The following is a 16,627-nucleotide window of genomic DNA, read 5'->3' on the forward strand; positions in this document are numbered from 1 at the left end:
CTTGATGCTTTTGAAGTGTGGTGTTGGAGAAGACTGTTGAGAGTCCCTTGGACTGCAAGGAGATCCAACCAGTTAATCCTAAAGGAAATCAGTCCTGAATATTCACTGGAAGGACTGATGCTGAAGCTGAAACTCCAATAATTTGGCCACCTTTTGCGAAGAACTGACTCATTTGAAAAGACCCTGATGCTGGGAAAAATTGAAGGCAGGAGGAGAAGGGGATGACAGAGGATGAGACGGTTGGATGGCATCACCGACTCAATGGACATGAGTTTGAGTTAATTCCGGGAGTTGGTGATATACAGGGAGGTCTGGCGTGCTGCCGTCCATGGGGTCGCAACAAGTTGGACACGACTGAGCGACTGAACTGAGCTGATTGAATTTGCCTGAAGGATGGATTATAAGTGCTGTATTCTTACCAGTGAGAGTAATGCAGAAGCAACAGATAACAAGTAGATGCTGGAAATTCTAGCTGTACACTTAGGCTGCGAGGAAGAAAAAAGTTTCTACTAGTTTTAGTTCTCTGTCCAAGAAGGAAATACAGACTCATTTTGAGTCTACCACATTGATAAATTTTCAAAGCTAGTTAAGATTGGCAATGAACATTGTCACTTATCTTGCAGTTGTGAAACATCGTACAGGCCCATACCCGAGGTGTTATGCGTCCACTCTCACTCTGACAGGTACACTATCCCACTTTCTTCACATGACTCACTCTAGATCATCCTGCAAGACCCACCTTCTCCAGAGCTAAATGTCCCAGCTACTTGCTCCCAAAATAGCCTGTGCAAACCTATCTTGTAAAATTGCTGTTTGTGTCTCTTTTTCAATTTTTGACTATAGCTTTCTAGAGGAATGACCATAACTTAATCAACTTTGTATTCTTAGCATCTAACATGGTAACTGGCATAAATTAAGGTCAGTTATAGCTCAGTGGTAAAGAATCTGCCTGCCAATGCAGGATACACAGGTTCAATCCCTGGGTTGGGACGATCCCCTGGAGGAGGAAATGGCACCCTACACCAATGTTCTTACCTGGAAAATCCCATGGCCAGAAGAGCCTGATGGGCTCCAGTCCATGAGGCCTCAGAGAATCGGATACCACTGAGCAACTAAGCACAGACATAGCTAGCTATTGGGGAAATTAGCTACTTTTTAAAATCTAGTATGAACTCCAAATGGGGAATAGTAAAGTTAATTCAGTTGTGAAATTAACCTCATTTGGGTTTTGTCCCAGTGTAAAGTGGAGAGTAAGTAAACTTTTCCCTTAGAAGAATTCTATTAGGTTTGAAAGAAAAATAAAATCCTTAACCCTAGTGTTCACGTCTGTCTGCTCTCCCTACTTTCACAGATTGTCAGCAACTTTCCTTATACCTTTCTTCCCAGAGAAAGTAGAGGTCATTAAGCATGAATTAGGTGTCTGAGTTCCTTCTCACATCGTCTTCACCTGCTTTCTTCTGACTTTACATGAAGCAGCAGCTCCGTTCCTTGTAATGGTAGTCCTTTCATCTGCGTTCTTACCTCCATTCCGTGTTACTTCTCAATAGCTTCCACCAGCACTCTCCATTCTCTTCTCCCCCCACCTCGCCTTCTCCACGGGCTTCTGCCCTGCATGCTGTGTGTGTGACCGGTTCTCATTTTTTTTCTTGCCCAGCTCTTTCATCCTTATTGTCCTTTGCCTTCCCTTCCCTTGCAGTGGGTGCTTTCACCCTTTATTCCTTTCAGAGCTAAACTTCATGAAAGAGACTCCTCCAACTTCTAATCATGCCTTAACCCACTGGAGGTCTCACTCTCTTCTTCACTCTCCATGTCAACAATTTCATATTCTCTACTTAATAGCAGACCTCCTAATAACCACGTACCACAGACGTGACCCCTTTGTGGCTTTTGTTACTCTGATGACTCCCTTAAAATTTTTTATTTATTTATTTTTAATTGAAGGATAATTGCTTTACAGAATTTTGTTGGTTTCTTCCAGACATCAACATGAATCAGCCGCAGGTATGCATATGTCCCGTCCCTCTCGAGCCTCCCCCATCTCCCTGCCCATCCCACCTCTCTAGGTGGTTACAGAGCCCCTGTTTGCGTTCCCTGAGGCATACAGCAAATTCCCATGGGCTGGCTGTCTGACAGGTGGTGATGTAAGTGTCCACGTTACTGTCTCCACACATACTGCCCGCTCCTTTCTCCCTCCCCCTGCCCACCGTGTTCATGAGTCTCTTCTCTATGTCTGTGTCTCCACTGCTGCTCTGCAAATGATTTCATCGGTATCATCTTTCTAGATTCCATGTATATGCATTAGTATACAACATTTCTCTCTTTTTCTGACTTACTTTGCATAACAGGCTCTAGGTTCCTCCATTAGAACTGACTCAAGCCGCTCCTTTTTACGGCTGAGTAGCATTCCACTGTGTATGTGTACCACAGCTTCTTTATCCATTCGTCTGTTGATGGACATCTAGGTGGCCACCATGTTCTAGCTGTTGTAAATAGTGTAAATATTTTGAAATTTCCTTCTTTCTTGATTTCTCCGACATCTCCTCTTGAATCTTGCTTCACTTCTCTGTCACCTTGAAGTCTCTCTCCCTAAGGAATCTCATATCCCTATCTGCTGTCGGTTGCTCTCTGTGCCTAGGACTTGTAGGTACTATTGTGAACTTCTGATCAAAACCCTCAAAATGCTGGACCTCTTCAATTTTACATCCTACTTAAAACTTTTCAAACTAGATTTATTATCTTCCCCATGATGCATCCAGTTACTTCTAAAATCTGGGACATGGTAAAAAAATACCATTCACCATGAAGGTTTGAAACCACAGCATCATGCTTGATAATTTCTTTGTGTATAATAAATCAGAATACTTGTCTCTAATACCCAAATATGTCTTGATTTAATCTCATTTTATCCATCCTTTTTGCTACTGTCTTGATTGTAATCATCTTTATCCCTCCCCTGAATTATTTCGATATCTTTCCATTGGTTTCTTGCCATTTCTATTTCTAGCCAGCCTGCCACCCACCCAGCAGTCCATCCATTACTCTGTAGCAGGACTTAGCAAGTAGAAATAGGATCATATTCTTCTATGAACCTTTAGTGATTTTCCATTCTTTTTTTTTTTTTTTTTGAAATGAAAATCCTTATTTCTGGAAATGGCAATAGGACTGAACCTTCAAAATATGATTCTTGCCTACCTTTTGGGTCTTCCGTTTCTTCCTTCCATGGAAGAGTAAACTGATATATTCAAACACTAAAGAAAAATTGTTAAAGCAAACTTGGTTTATCTTTTGTGGTGAACTAGCAGACTCTTCAGGTAATGAAGGAATTCTTTTAGTTGGATTCAACTTTGTACATAAGGTATTTTGGGAGAATATATCCTGAAAATATTCTTCTTAGGTAGCCCTTTGGATGAATTATTTCTTGAAATAAAAATATAATTCTGCGTAGCAGAAGTATATGTGTTGGCTTAATGTGGCATTTTTATTTAATATGATGCATTCATTTTTAATATATAGGTCATATAGCTTTTAGAATATAGCTATCTCCTAAGCTTCTTGACAACAAATTTGAATATTTAGCTCCATAATAGAAAATAAATCTTTACTTTAAAAATAAGTGCCTTTTTATGACAAATGCTAGTCTTTACAGATACATGGGAGACAATAAGGAAATGAGACAGATCTTTCTAAGACCTTGTTGGAATCATTGGATGCGAAATGCTGCTTAACTAGTTACACTGTTTTCTATGATACAAACTTCCTATTCTACTCTTAAGGAAAATGCTTTGTGGAATCCAATTCATGCCATTTTTTATGAAAAGCCATGAGAACTTTGGTAACACTTTAACACAAAGCAGGACATTTAAGGCAAATCAACCTCAATTAATGTGCCTTTCTTTTAAAAAGAATTGAATATATAGAATGAAAAAACTGCACTTTCAAAACGGGTTAAAAATTCTCATTTTCCTTTCTCGGGATCAGCTATAGCCAACTCAGAACTGTTTTAACCAGTATTTCTATTAAATGATAATTAGGGGTGTTGATGGGGTTTCCCAGGTGGCTCAAGTGGTAAAGAATCCGCTTGCCAGTGCAGGAGATGCAGAAAACAGGGGTTCAGTCCCTGCGTCGGGAAGATCCCCTGGGAAAGGAAATGGCAGCACACTCCAGTATGCTTTTCTGGGAAATCCTGTGGACAGAGGAGTCTGGCAGGCTAAAGTCTCCGGGGCCGCAAAGAGTTGGTCACAACTTAGTGACTGGATACATACACCGCAGGTGTTAATATGCTGGTATAGTGGTTTTTTAACTGTCTGGGTGTTTGTTTTACATCTTTTGAGTTTATTTTACTCATCCTGTCTGCCAGCTGAGAAGCTCTCCAAGAGCAGATAATGTGTCTTGTGCACTTTTGGGTCCTTGATATCTGACATGGGAGCACACAGGAATTGCTTCATTTGTGAATAAACCCTCCAGTGTTAATTTTATTCCAGAATTACTCAATTAACACAATGGTTCAAAATCTCACAGGAAAAAGAGAATTGATAAAATATCTTTTGGATTCTTAGTAACTAAATTTTCAGATGAAGCAAGTTGTGGAACTTAAGTTTTACAGATTCTCTGGCTTCCCCTTTTAGCATTTAACAGATTAAAATCATCCTAATACTTTATAAACTAAAATTTTAAACAAAGCTATTATGTGAGTTTGGGGCTTGAGATTCTTTTTAAACATTTTTTTTTTCAATTTTAGGAAAGAGAAAAAATATGTGGACAGATGCTGGAAAGATGTTACTGTTGGGGACTTTATTCACCTTTCCTGTAATGAGGTCATTCCTGCAGATATGGTTTTACTCTTTTCCACTGATCCAGATGGAATCTGTCACATTGAGACTTCTGGTCTTGATGGAGAGAGCAATTTAAAACAGAAGCAGGTGGTTCGGAGATATGCAGAGCAGGTAAAAAATGTGTTCTCCATTGGTGACATTAACATTTTCTTTTCAAAAATAAAAAAAAATAGCTCAACTGGAAAAAAATACTATAAAAAAAATAACATTTTCTTTTCAGAAGATGACTGAGCTCATTTTCACACGTATAGATAAAATGATGTTTCAAATTTATTTTTACCTTTACAAAATAGAAGTCTCGAGGGCTTCATGTAATTCCAGATATCAGTAAAAGTATGTCATATTTCATAGATAATAGGATATAATGACCTCAGAGTTCAGACATTTCATTCTGACAATCACATATTTATGGTAATCGAATTTACAAAAGCTAACAGTTTTGGAAAACTTTTTTGTAATAGAAATGATGATCAACTTCTATTTTTCTTAAGCTTCTATTTGTATGTTGTTTTATTAAAGCTGGAGATATCATTTGGTCATTGTTCCTAAAATTTGTCAATTACTTATGTATCGAGGCCTTTTAAGACTTTCATAATGTCTCATGCCACAGAGCTCTGACTCTTCACGTGCTGTGGAGAGGGAAATAAGAACTTTGCATTTATATTAACAGGTTTCAGTAAAATTAAAACAGTTCTGTCATTTAATTATTGTGTGGTTTTGGGGAGGTCACTTAAACACTTTATGCCTCAGTTCATTTATCTTAAAGTGGAAATGATGACACCTCCCTCATAGCCTGTTGTATGACAAAATGAAGTAATATACATATAAAAACATCATGCAATGTGCCTATCCGTTTTCCTTTCCTTTCTCTGGAAGCACTTAAAATGAGGTATTTTAAAATGTAACTTTTTTTTTTTTTTTTTAACTTGAACTTCTATTAAATCACGTTTCTTACAAACCAAAAATATAATAACCTCATAATATCCTTATCTTTGGTAAATTCGATCTTGTCACATTAAGTCCATCTTTCTACCTGTAGATTAATTTAGATCCTCTGTGATTGTTATGCCTCTCAACTTCCTGTCATTGTCACATTTGTAAGCATTTTCACACTTAAAACATTGGTAAAAATACTCTACCACTTGGAAAGTACATACCACTGAATACCTACTTTGAGGGGTGATACCAGTTGATTAATCAGCATACTTTACATTCAGTTAAGGGTAAGCTCTCCAGACTCTGATGGCCTCAGTTATAATCCCGACTCTAAAAACCTTCTTGTTTTGAAACCTTTAGCAAATTACTGGTCCTCTTTGTGTGTATCTTTCCTCATCTGTTAATTAGGCCTAATTATAGTATCTAGTGAAGAAGAAAATAGTTAAGATGTTTAAAGGGCATAATATAGATTCTAACTCATTAGAAGAACTCAGTAAATATCAATTATTAGCAAGACAAATCACACGATCATATGGCTCATATTTTTCAAATGTTTGCTGATATACATATCAATATTTTGAGATATATCAGTAGCATTTATCTTATTGTCCAAAACACCATATAAAAAAGGAAAGGATATAAGGTTGATGTGGCTTGTTCTTAGTGAATCCATGCATTATAGAAGCCTGTTTTCTGTAAGAGTCTGTTTATTCACTTGTTGATTTTATAAAGCATTTTAAAATTATTTTTTGACCTATTACAGAATTTTGTGAGATATATCTAGATTTACTTTTTTAAATAAAATTTGCTGAGATTAAATGCATGCATGCTCAGAGATATACATGTATGCATGCATGCTAAGTCACTTCAGTTGTGTGTGACTCTTTGTGACCCGATGGACGGTAGCCCACCAGATTCTTCTGTCCATGGGATTCTCCAGGCAGGAATACTGGAGTGGGTTGCCGTGCCCTCCTCCAGGGGATCTTCCCGAACACAGACTGAACCTGTACCTCTTATGTTTCCTGCATTAGCAGGTGGGTTCTTTACCACTAGTGCCACCTGGGAAGCCTGTATTACATGTATACATGTGTGTGTGTGTGTGTGTGTGTGTGTGTGTGTGGATATACACTTAATCTCAGAAACTACCTCTATGATTAAAGAACAATAAGAAAAGTATTTTCAGCTTTTCAGTGTCTCCCGGATAAAAGAATGTGTTTTGTAGGAGAAGCTCCCTCATGCAGGGAGTCCTGCATGAATTTCAGTGTACGGTTCAGACATTCTCATCACCTGAAGATGTTTGTTAATGCTCTAGGATCATTCTCATCTTACCTATTTATTCATAATTATGTGTGTACTTTCCTTCATTTGGGCAATTTGTGACATATATTTTGTGACATGAATACCTTGGTTTTATCTTAATTGGCGAAAGGATAAACACTTAAATCTCAAGATTTAACCTTTAATTTTTGTGTGGTAATTTTTCAAATATATATGTTTTTAGGACTCTGAAGTTGATCCTGAGAAATTCTCCAGTAGGATAGAATGTGAAAGTCCAAACAATGACCTCAACAGATTCCGAGGCTTCCTGTGAGTGATACAAGACTTTCCTTTGTGGGTGTGAGTGGAATTGTATATTGCAGTTATATTTAACTTAAAAAAAAAACACAAAACTTTTGTGTTCTTATACCCAAGTTAAATCACTAAAGGCTGTAAGTTAAGCCACCTATAAATTTGGCTTATTTTAATTATTTGATAAATATTTACCTTTGTATATTTTTAAAACAACAACGAAATCTTGTTCTCAAAATAACCCTGGAATCTCTTTCAGTAATATATGAATGATTTACATGAGCTCCATGTTAAGCCCAAGACATGTAGTTATTTGGAAGAAGTGTTTGGACAGACATGGCAGCTTAAGTGACATGACAGGATGGTGTCCTGCTGTCCTATTAGAATCAGAGTAGGTGGGCAACTCAGCTGGTAAAAGTTAGCCAATGACTTTGAGACACATCGAAGAAAATGTGTGGGAATTCACAACAGCGTCCATCTGGAGGCTTCCTATGGCGTCTGCATCCCTTTCCAATGGAAGCTAGAATTTAGGGCCTTAGCTGATTCTGGCTGGCTTCTGCCACTTAAGTGGTTTATTTTTTGATCCAAGTTACTGACTCTTTTTATCCTTCCTGATGTTTAAGAGAAGTCAATTAGACCTACTTCATAGTGGTGATCTTATAAGAGGATGGCAGAGAAAAAAAAAAAGTTCCTAAATCATCTTTTGACACCAGAATCATCCTGATGCCATTACTTGATACCAAATGAATACAGAGACATTTAGAGGAAGATTTATAGCCCTCATGAACATAGATGCAAAAACTTTACACAGATTAATAGCAAATCAAACCAAACCCAACAATATATAAAGAGGAAAGTAATAATGATTCAGTAGGACTTATACCAAAAATGTGGTGTTGGCTTAACATTAGAAGATCAAACAATGTAATTTATAATATTAGCAAACCATAATTAACAAATGAAAAAGAAACACCAGGTGAGAATCTCCTGGGCATAGAAAAACTTTGACGAAATCTAACTTCCGTCTTTGCACGCTGACAGCAGAAGGAGGCTTTCCCGTCTTGCTGACGGGCGCCCACAAGGCCACACGGCCAGCATCAAGCTTCGTGTGCCGTGTGCTCCGTTGCTCAGTCGTGCCTGGCGCTCTTTGAATCCATGAACTATAGCCTGCCAGGCTCCTCTATCCATGGGAATTCCCCAGACAAGGATACTGGAGTGGTTAACAGTGAAGGATTCAACATCTTTCCCCTAAGATCAAGAACAAGACATGAATATTATCTCTTACCACTTCTATTCAAGGAGATCCTAGCTAATGTAAAGAAAATGAAATAAAAGCAGCAAGTGATAAAGAAGTGAAACTGTCTTTTATTCATTGATGATATGATGGTCTTTGTAGAAAATGTGATGAAATCTATTAAAAAGCAACTGGAATTAATAGTTTAGCAGTGTTGTAGGAAATAAGATCAATATAAAAATATTAATTGTATTTCTGTACATACCAAAGAACATTGATATTGAAACTTAAAAAAAATCAATTTATAATAGCATCAGAAAAAATACTTAAGAGTAAACCAGAAAAAAAGATATGAAAGACCTACATGTTGAAAACCACTGAACATGGTTGAGATAAACTAAAGATGTAACTAAATGGAGACACATTTGTTGTTCATGCATTAAAACTCAGTGTTGTCAGTTTTTCCCCCAAAATTGATCTGTGGGTTCAGTGTAATCCCAATTGAAATTCCAACAAAGTTTTTTATTTTTGAAAGTGAAAGTCGCTCAGTCGTGTCTGACTCTTTGCCACCCTATGGACTATATAGTCCATGGAATTCTCCAGGCCAGAATGGGGTGGGTAGCCTTTCCCTTCTCCAGGGGATCTTCCCCACCCAGGGATCGAATCCAGGTCTCCCACATTGCAGGTGGATTCTTTACCAGCTGAGACACAAGGAAAGCCAAAGAATTCTAGGGTAGCCTATCCCTTCTCCAGGGGATCTTCCTGACTCAGGAATCAAACTGGGGTCTCCTGCATTGCAGGCAGATTCTTTACCAACTGAGCTATCCGAGAAGCCTGTCCCCCACCTTTTTTAAATTTCATTTTTAGAAACTGGCAAGTTTATTCTAAAAATTTGTATAGAGATAGAACCATCTAACTAAAACAACTTTGAAAAAGAAGAACAGATGTGGATGGCTAAGACCACCAGATTTTGTTTTTGACACAATGATAGACCAGTAGGTCAATGGAGTAGATTAGAGTCCAGAAACTGGTCCAGACATTTATGGGCAACTGGATTTTTACAAAGATGAAAAAGCAGTTTAGTGGAGAAAGGTTAGTTGTTTCAACTAATAATGCTACAACAATTACACATCTATATTCAAAAAAATAAACTTCAACACAGACGTCTCACCACCAAGATTAATCACCAAGATACTTCAATGTAAACCTGAAATTATAATACTTCTAGAAGGAAACATAGGGGAAATCTTTGCTATCTTGTGTTAGTCAAAGATTTCTTAGGTATAACTCCAAAAGTGCAATTCATAAAAGGACAAAAGTAATTAAATAACTTCATCAGTATTAGAAACTTATTATCTTCAAATGACACTGCTAAATGAATGAAAACATAAGTTTTCATTCAAACTGGAAGAAAATAGTTTGCAGTGTGTATATCTCATGTAGGACTTGTGTTCGGAATATATGTCTTTCTTTATTACTAAATAAAATGTCTTTATTATTTGGTTATTGTTCAATAAGCAAATGAACAATACAGTTTTTAAATGATCGAAAATATTGGACACTTCACCAAAGACAATACATGGATGATAGATATCTGTGTGAAAAGATGCAAGTTAAAGCCTTAGGAGTGTAACTCCTCAATTAAAAGGACTGACTATACCAACTTTTCACAAGAATGTAGAGAAACTAGAATATGCATATACTGCTGGTGGGAATGGAAAAAGCATGATCACTTTAGAAAATAGTTTGGAAGTTTCCTAAAAAATTAAAATACACACCTACTTTATGATCTGGTTATTCTACTTGTAAGTAGTTACTCAAGGGAAAATACTTGCCCGTATACTAACCTGGACACTGATTTTCAGAGCTGCTTTATTTGTAATGGCCCCAAATATTCCATCAACAGGTAAATGGATAAACAAGTGATAGAGCCATACAATGAACACTACTCTGCAACAAAAAGGAATTCACTAGTAATATATGCAGCAACATGGATGCATCTCAAAATGATGTTTAGTGAAAGAAGCCAGACCAAAAAAAAATATATACTGTATGATTTGATTTATATAATTTCTCAAAAAAGAAAGCTGATTCAGAGTGATAGAGAGCAGATAGTGGGTGCCTGGGAGAGGGAGGAGAGGAAGAAAAGATTACAGAAACATGTCAGGAAACCATAGAAAGTGATGGATATGTTCGTTTTTCTAATTGGAGTGATGCTTTCACAGGGGAAACATGTCAAAACATCAAATTTTGCATTTTAAGTGTGTATAGTACATGTATTTACTGTATGACTCTTGTTATTCTTCAATCAAGTTGTTTAAAATTTTAGAGAATTGTCAAGATGGAAGTTTAGAACGTAGTAGTAGCATCTTTAAGTAGCATCTGGTACAGATGGATGTTGGGAGGGACAGGAAGCTGTGCAGTTGGAAAAGGGAAAGGATTTAGTCCAGATAAAGAGATAATGCCAGACTTCAGCCATCAAAAATAAGAAGATACCAGGCAGACAACTAAACACAAAGAATGACTGACGTTCCAGGTTGAAGGACCGACACAGGTAATGACAGAGGGGCCGGAGATGACAGTGCGTTTGTGGAGTCATAAGTGGTTTAAGTGTGTTTGGAGGGTAGGTGAGCGATACAGGAGATCATAGAGAGGCGAGATGATGAAGGGAAGTTAGCTGGTGATCCTGCCATCAGAAACATGCTCATAAGTCTAAGAAGAATCATTTTCTAGTATTATTTTCTCAACTGCTGACTATTGATACAATTTCCTGTTGTAATTGGAAGATTTAGGGGTTGTCATTTTTTCTGACCTGGACTTCCAACACCTGAGGTCCAGGTCAAAAAATACCTTAGGGTCCAGTTTGTACAGCCCCTTACTGGGAACGCTGACTCCCCTGACAAGCTCGGACTATGTTCTGGCACAATTCTGGACAGAAAAGAATAGAACTTTAGTCTGTTTCTGTGTGGTCTGGAATGTAGTACTCTGCACAGAATCTGAGTCAGAGCATGCGTATTTAGTAGAGTCAGCCCAGGTGGATGCAGTAATTTTTTGTGAAATGGTTTTTATCTGCTGAACTAGATCCTTACATTTTTTCCTGCTCTGTGGCCTATTTTCTAAAATGAACAGAAATTGAGGTGTTCAGGCTCACTGTCTGTGTTATTGATGGCTCCTCTGACGCTCTTACTCTCAGGTCGCCCTGACTTTTCCCTGTTTGTGCCCATGTTGTATGCTGAATGTCAGATTTCTATCATAATAACTATACTATTGTTATTATACTTGGACATTTCTATATGGATCACCTCCCATTAAACCACAGAGGCCAAGACTATCTAAGTTTGTTTTTCTGTTCTCAGCATTCAGGTGGGTGTGCTGGGCATATGGTACATGTTCTATAGGCTCTTGAATGGATGAAGGCTGTAATTAGACAGTCCGTGTCTTGCACAGAATCTGAAGGTCCCATATCATACGTGCCAAATACACACTCATCGAGTGCAGGATGTGTTTAGAATTTGGAGCCAGTACAATCAAGATAAAAGTTGGGCTGTGATGTAATGGTGAAAAATGAGGATCCCAGGGTAAAAATCTTAATACACTAAGAAATTTTGTAACTGATGCTTTTGTATATTTTATCTGTTCCTGTAAAGGTTCTAGGAATAATAAATGCTATGTTGTTAAGGAGCCTAATCAAGCCTGAGAATGCTACATGGGAATGTAAATATTGGGATTGAATTTCCTCATCTGTAAATCCAGGAAGTATTGATAAAATTAGGTTAAACCCAAGGACATTGCTGGTTCTGACTATGACCTCATGGGTCTCTCTTTGTGCATAAACCCATATATATGAAGGAATGTAAATACACACCTCTTAAAAGAAAATGCTTTGCAAGTTAGAGGAGTAAAATAACAAAACATATTTGTCTGTTTTCTTCCTCATTTGAAGAGTAGGAAAGCTCTTCAAACTTCTCTTGAAGAGCTTTCTTTTTTCTTTTCCTTGCAAGATAGCATGGATAGCAGATACACTGACAATTTCCCTATATATAACAAAGAGGAAACAACTCACAGACTGAAGTCTGTTGCTTAGAAAATAAACTGACCTTAATGCTGAAATTTAGTATGCGTTTTCACAAAATATGTGAAATACCTGACTTTTTCCTTATTTTTAAAATGTTTCCAACGAGTTTGCTCTGCATTTTTACCACTATAGTAATTTAATCAAGTGATTAATTTGATTATTTTAAAACTGTTTATTACAGAAGGTTTCCAAATATGCAAAAGTAGGAAGTGTAATGAACATCATGGGCCCTCACCCAGTTTTAGCTATTTTATAATTTGCTCTCCTCCTACTTCCTTCCCTATATGCCCCTACATCACATCATTTCACTGTAAATACTTCACTATGAATATACAACAAAAAATCTTTATAGAAAAGGTCATAATATCATTATAACATTTAAGTAAATTAAGAACAATTTCTTGATAGTATCTAATACCTAGCCTTTGTTTAAATTTCTCTAATTGTCTCAAGTTTTTTTATAGTTAATATATTCTAACCAGGATCAAAACAAAGGTGTACATGTTGCATTTATTTGGTATGTCTCTAAATTTCCCCTCCCAGTCCCTCCACCACTTCTGCCCCCTTCCCCCAGCTCCCCCCTCTCCCCCTGCCCCCCACATGCCACTCACTTGTTAAATAGACCAGATCATTTTGCCTGCGGAGGTTACCCCTGCAGATTTCATAGATTTGGCCAACTGCATCCTTGGGTGATAGTTAACATGTTTTTCTGGCCTTGTTTCCTGAAAACTCTTCACAGACATTTAGAATCTGATGAAAGAAATACTGTCCAGAAAATGACAAATGTGTATGAATGTACATACATAGACACACACAGGGAAATATCGTATACAGTTTCAAAGGCTTCACAGATCCCCTGATACCACAGACCCCTGTTTGATTCATGCTTGTAGAAGCTTGATTAGATTCCCAGGGTGATGAGCAGTTTCTGTCCCTAAACTTCTGGAGGCCTTGATGTCCTGTAGTTATGTTAAGATGGGTATTGTCAGCCTTACCCTTTCATTATAAGGTTCCCCACCAGCCTTCTACCTAATAATTTTAGTAGCCACTATTATTACCCAAGGATAATCCTTGATTTCACCAGAGCCGAGGTAGGAATTTTCTGATTCCATTAAGAACTTTTCCCTCATCAGCTATTAAGTTACTCCCAAATTCAGTTTCTACTATAGAAAGTAGTTTTCTTATTTGGATTATCTTTTAGTTTTTGTAGTACTAGTAGTTGGCAAACAATGAATGATAGAAAACAGTGTTAGAAACCTGTTGTGTCTTTTTTTCCCAGCCAAAGTGGGAAATAACTAGAGCAAGTACATCAAGATTTGAAACTTTTCCTGTGAACTGCTTAACTTTATACTCTAATCAAGAAAACTCAAAATTCATAGTGTTTATTTTTATATTCCCATTTTTGCTATTTAAAAATAAATCTACATGCTGTCTTTTTTATAGAGAACATTCCAACAAAGAACGCGTGGGTCTCAGTAAAGAGAATTTATTACTTAGAGGATGCACCATTAGAAACACAGAGGCTGTCATGGGCATTGTGGTTTATGCAGGTTGGTTACACTTCTGACTTTTCACCATCATCTCCTCTGTGCTTTTCTGCAAGTGTTAACATTTTCTACTTATTCAAGTGCAATCTCTAGCAGCAGAAAGGAAATTTTGTCTTGATAATCATTCGTCTGTTTTTCTTTTTTTTTTTTAATTTATTATTATTATTTTTTCATTTATTTTTATTAGTTGGAGGCTAATTACTTTACAATATTGTAGTGGGTTTTGTCATACATTGACATGAATCAGCCATGGATTTACATGTATTCCCCATCCCGATCCCCCCTCCCACCTCCCTCTCTACCCGATCCCTCTGTTTTTCTAAATGGATCATGAAGGGAAACTAAATTTAACCAAGTGTATTACATAACTACTTTTCATTAAATTGTCTGCCAGAGAGATTTAAAAATATGATATTTGCTACTTGGCTTTAATTTCCACATATTCTGAATATTGTGTCACCCATGTAGGCCATGAAACCAAAGCAATGCTGAACAACAGCGGGCCAAGATACAAGCGCAGCAAATTGGAAAGAAGAGCGAATACAGATGTCCTCTGGTGTGTCCTGCTTCTGGCGATAATGTGCTTAACCGGTGCATTGGGTAGGTGGAATTTGATTATTTGCTGACATCTTTCCCTCAAGATATTCATTTTAAAGTATTATATTTTCAAAATGATATTTATGAATTTAAGTTTGACTCCAGTAGGTGGGGGTGGTTATTTGCCAATAATTATTTTCTTCACATCTTCATCTCTCTCATTCTCTAATTTGAAAAGCATTAATAATTGATTACATGTGGCCACAGTAGTAAAGGGACCTGGGAGGAGATGTAAAGAGATAGAGACAGAGGCAGGAGAACATGTAGTCTTTTGAATTCGAATTTGTTTCTCAAACACCTGGTGTTCAACCAAAATAAATACTATCGTCTCTCTTTAGAAATAAAGTTTTATATTTGCATAACATATACATAGCATCCTTTTGATGTCTGTGCATTTTTTGAAAGGTCATGGAATCTGGTTGAGCAGATATGAAAACATACCCTTTTTTAATATCCCTGAGCCGGATGGACATACCACATCACCAGTGTTGGCGGGTTTCTATATGTTCTGGACCATGATCATTCTGTTACAGGTAATGTCTGTTGAGCTCATCATACAGGTTTAAGATCTTTGCTACTTACCTAGCTCTGTATGGCTTTTCATTCTTTCTTTTCTCCCTTTAACGTTTTTAAATTGTTTGGTTCTTCTTAGGTCTTGATTCCTATTTCTCTCTATGTTTCCATTGAAATTGTGAAGCTTGGACAGATATATTTTATTCAAAGCGATGTGGATTTCTACAATGAGAAAATGGGTTCTACAGTTCAGTGCCGAGCCCTGAACATCACTGAGGATCTTGGACAGATTCAGTACCTCTTTTCTGATAAAACAGGAACCCTCACTGAGAATAAGATGGTTTTTCGAAGATGTAGTGTGGCAGGCTTTGATTACTGCCATGAAGAAAATGGTGAGTGCTGAGTTTCTGTGAAAATCAGGCTTGAGGTTTGTCTTCTTTGCATCCTTAACAGTTTGATAATTCCGGCATAGAAGTGCGATATTTAATCATTGTGTACTGAATTCCCCCAGATGCTCATGGAGTTTCATTTTGTCTCTTTAAAAGTTAGTAGGTCAAAAGTTAGTCAAGAGTTGGTGGGTTAAAGACTCTGCTTCTGTGATTTTTTTTTTTGACCATGGTTTCTCTGAAAGGAAAGGAAATTGGTAGCAGTTGTGGGAGGTTTGGGGTTAGATACGGAGTCAGTGATCCTGCGTTACAGATATCTTTGAGACTCTCATTAAGCTCTGTGGACTGTGTGTGTGTTAGTTGCTCAGTCCTGTCCGACTCTTTGTGACCCAGGGACTGTAGCCCGCCAGGCTCCTCTGTCCATGGGATTCTCCAGGCAAGAGTACTGGAGTGGGTTGTCATTCCCTTCTTCCTATGGACCATATCCCTTAAAAAATATTTTTTAATTTTTTTTTATTTTTCGGGATGGGGAACACATGTAAATCCATGGCTGATTCATGTCAATGTATGGCAAAAACCACTACAATATTGTAAAGTAATTAGCCTCCAACTAATAAAAATACATGAAAAAAATGTAACTATAATAATATATATATATATATATTTTAATAATTCCAAAGGGACGACAGTCTTCCCTTACCCCATCACTCAGCCCATAAGTAACTGTTGGTCCCTGGCTAAGAATACTATTTTAAGAAGAAATAAGATGAGTAGAACTTTTGAGGCTAAGGAAGTAAATATATAAATTGCAAGTTTTCTTTTAAGAATTGAACTTCATTAATTTTATTATTTGCAAAAGTAAATATACTCTTATAAAAATAATTCTGAGAAGTGTCCAAAACAAATTAACCTAGAGGTGAACCACTGTTAATAATTTG

The 16,627-nt window shown here is 37.1% G+C and overlaps 1 protein-coding gene across 2 annotated transcripts in view; it reads left to right on the forward strand.

Annotated features, from left to right (window-relative positions):
* Window positions 1-16,627, forward strand: part of ATP10D (ATPase phospholipid transporting 10D (putative)) — a 125,030-nt gene that overhangs the window by 46,108 nt on the left and 62,295 nt on the right. For both annotated transcript variants that reach the window (XM_043870979.1, XM_043870980.1), the window contains exons 4-9: window positions 4,739-4,943; window positions 7,270-7,355; window positions 14,090-14,196; window positions 14,662-14,793; window positions 15,196-15,323; window positions 15,443-15,695. In XM_043870979.1, coding sequence (XP_043726914.1) covers window positions 4,739-4,943; window positions 7,270-7,355; window positions 14,090-14,196; window positions 14,662-14,793; window positions 15,196-15,323; window positions 15,443-15,695 — 911 coding nt within the window. The remainder of the gene's footprint in view (window positions 1-4,738; window positions 4,944-7,269; window positions 7,356-14,089; window positions 14,197-14,661; window positions 14,794-15,195; window positions 15,324-15,442; window positions 15,696-16,627) is intronic.

This window comes from Cervus elaphus, chromosome 17 (assembly GCF_910594005.1).
Source record: "Cervus elaphus chromosome 17, mCerEla1.1, whole genome shotgun sequence".
In the NCBI taxonomy this organism is placed as follows: domain Eukaryota; kingdom Metazoa; phylum Chordata; class Mammalia; order Artiodactyla; family Cervidae; genus Cervus; species Cervus elaphus.